General features: G+C 38.6%; 1 protein-coding gene across 1 annotated transcript; it reads right to left on the bottom strand.

Annotated features, from left to right (window-relative positions):
• Nucleotides 1-844, bottom strand: LOC120289713. The gene is made up of 2 exons (XM_039305037.1): nucleotides 711-844; nucleotides 1-326 (listed from the first exon to the last, which is right to left on the bottom strand). Exons 1-2 carry the CDS (start codon nucleotides 820-822, stop codon nucleotides 1-3), a joined length of 438 nt encoding a protein of 145 aa, XP_039160971.1. The 5' UTR covers nucleotides 823-844.
• Between the last annotated feature and the right edge of the window lie 658 nt (nucleotides 845-1,502).

Here is a 1,502-nt window from a genome sequence, read left to right as displayed (position 1 = left end):
TTAGGATGTCGCGATTGCCGGTGGCTGCTGCAATGTGGAGCAGTGAACCCAATAGCCCCTGAAATTGAAAATGGCAAATGAATCAGTTTGACAGGCAAGTGTTTCGATCGTGGAATTGATATCTTCCACATTGGCGCCTTTGATGACATCGGCCAGCTTTTTAGCAGCTGCATACACATTTGTTAGATCTTGTTTCTCCGCTGTTGGCGCAGTCGCCGATGCATTACTTAGGGAAGGTCCTTCTTCATACTTCTGGACTTCCTCCCTGGTCGAGGTGTTCATGCCAATATCCTCCTCTTCTATAAATAGCTTTACGTCGGTCGAGCCTAAGCCATGCAAGTAACGTAATTATTGTAAGGGAACAAGGGTTGTGTAAGTAGACGAAACATTAATTTAAATACGAACTTATTTAAACTTTTATAATAGTTGTTATGGTCCTACAAAATTATATATAGATGCGAACATAAAGCTTTCTAGTTTAAAAATTGTTGCACAAGATCATGAAAGCGTGAATAACCACAAATAATCCATTATGAGAATTTAAGTACAAGAATTTAATAAGACGCCATGGATTTGCTTGGTGGTTCAACTGGATGTACCTACTCTATACAGAGATTGATAAGGTGTTCCACTTTAAACAAACAAAAGATTATAAGTGCTCACACAAAAATCCTTAAAAAAATGAATCGAAGGGTAAATTAGAGGTTCACCCTCCAGAAAGTGTCTTTGAGGTAGAGAGGGAGCTGCTTGGCAAATGCTGGCGGTAAATGCTGCCGGATTGAGGTCGGAGACACTGCTGGCACAATGGCGAACGTAGGTCATATCCCTTATACAACTCTTGGCCTCCTAACACCCACTTTTTCTCCTAGAAACAGAAATTGAAGCCTCATAGGTAAACTCAAGTGATTAACAAAGTCTGGTCCTTGAATGAATGCAGCATTGGCTAATAAGCCGGCACCCGTTCTCCTCTCAACAGCTCTAGCATCTTGCAAACGAATTAACCGCTATCCTTGAATTGGTCTCTTGGATTTGTCCAACCAGCGATGGAAGGAAATCATGATGCTTTTTTTATTTATTTATTCACGGCCCTAAAGTTCGACATTCGTTGCAGTTATTCTATCAATCTCTTGAGATTTAGATTTTGCTCATCCAATCTAATGTTTTGTGGTTTCGGTCCACATCTCCTATTTGTATTGAATATTGATCCGAACTTTTTCCGTGTAATTGAGTTACTTTACAACATAGTTATAGCTACATAATTGACAAGCCCAAAATGTCATGTAAGAATATTATTGAAATTTTAATCATGTCCAATAATGGTAACTTTGATTTAAATAAATGTGAGAAAACTATAATCGCCCAATAGTCCTAGTCATAGCTATTGGGCATGATGTAATTGAATCACAACACAATTATGTAATCAACATAGATAGTCCAAAAGTCACCCAAAAAGGTTGTTGAATATCGCAATGCAAATGCATTTTAGAGCTGTTGTGACGTGA

The sequence above is a fragment of the Eucalyptus grandis genome, chromosome 11, assembly GCF_016545825.1.
Source record: "Eucalyptus grandis isolate ANBG69807.140 chromosome 11, ASM1654582v1, whole genome shotgun sequence".
Taxonomy (NCBI): domain Eukaryota; kingdom Viridiplantae; phylum Streptophyta; class Magnoliopsida; order Myrtales; family Myrtaceae; genus Eucalyptus; species Eucalyptus grandis.
The sequence above is the reverse complement of the archived record's forward strand: the minus strand, read 5'-3'. Positions and strand labels throughout refer to the sequence as shown.

Coding starts and splice junctions, on each gene's coding strand:
- LOC120289713 (XM_039305037.1), bottom strand. CDS start 822: ATGACCTACGTTCGCCATTGTGCCAGCAGTGTCTCCGACCTCAATCCG. Junction 327..710: donor TCAAAGACACTTTCTGGAGG/GTGAACCTCTAA, acceptor TGCATGGCTTAG/GCTCGACCGACGTAAAGCTA.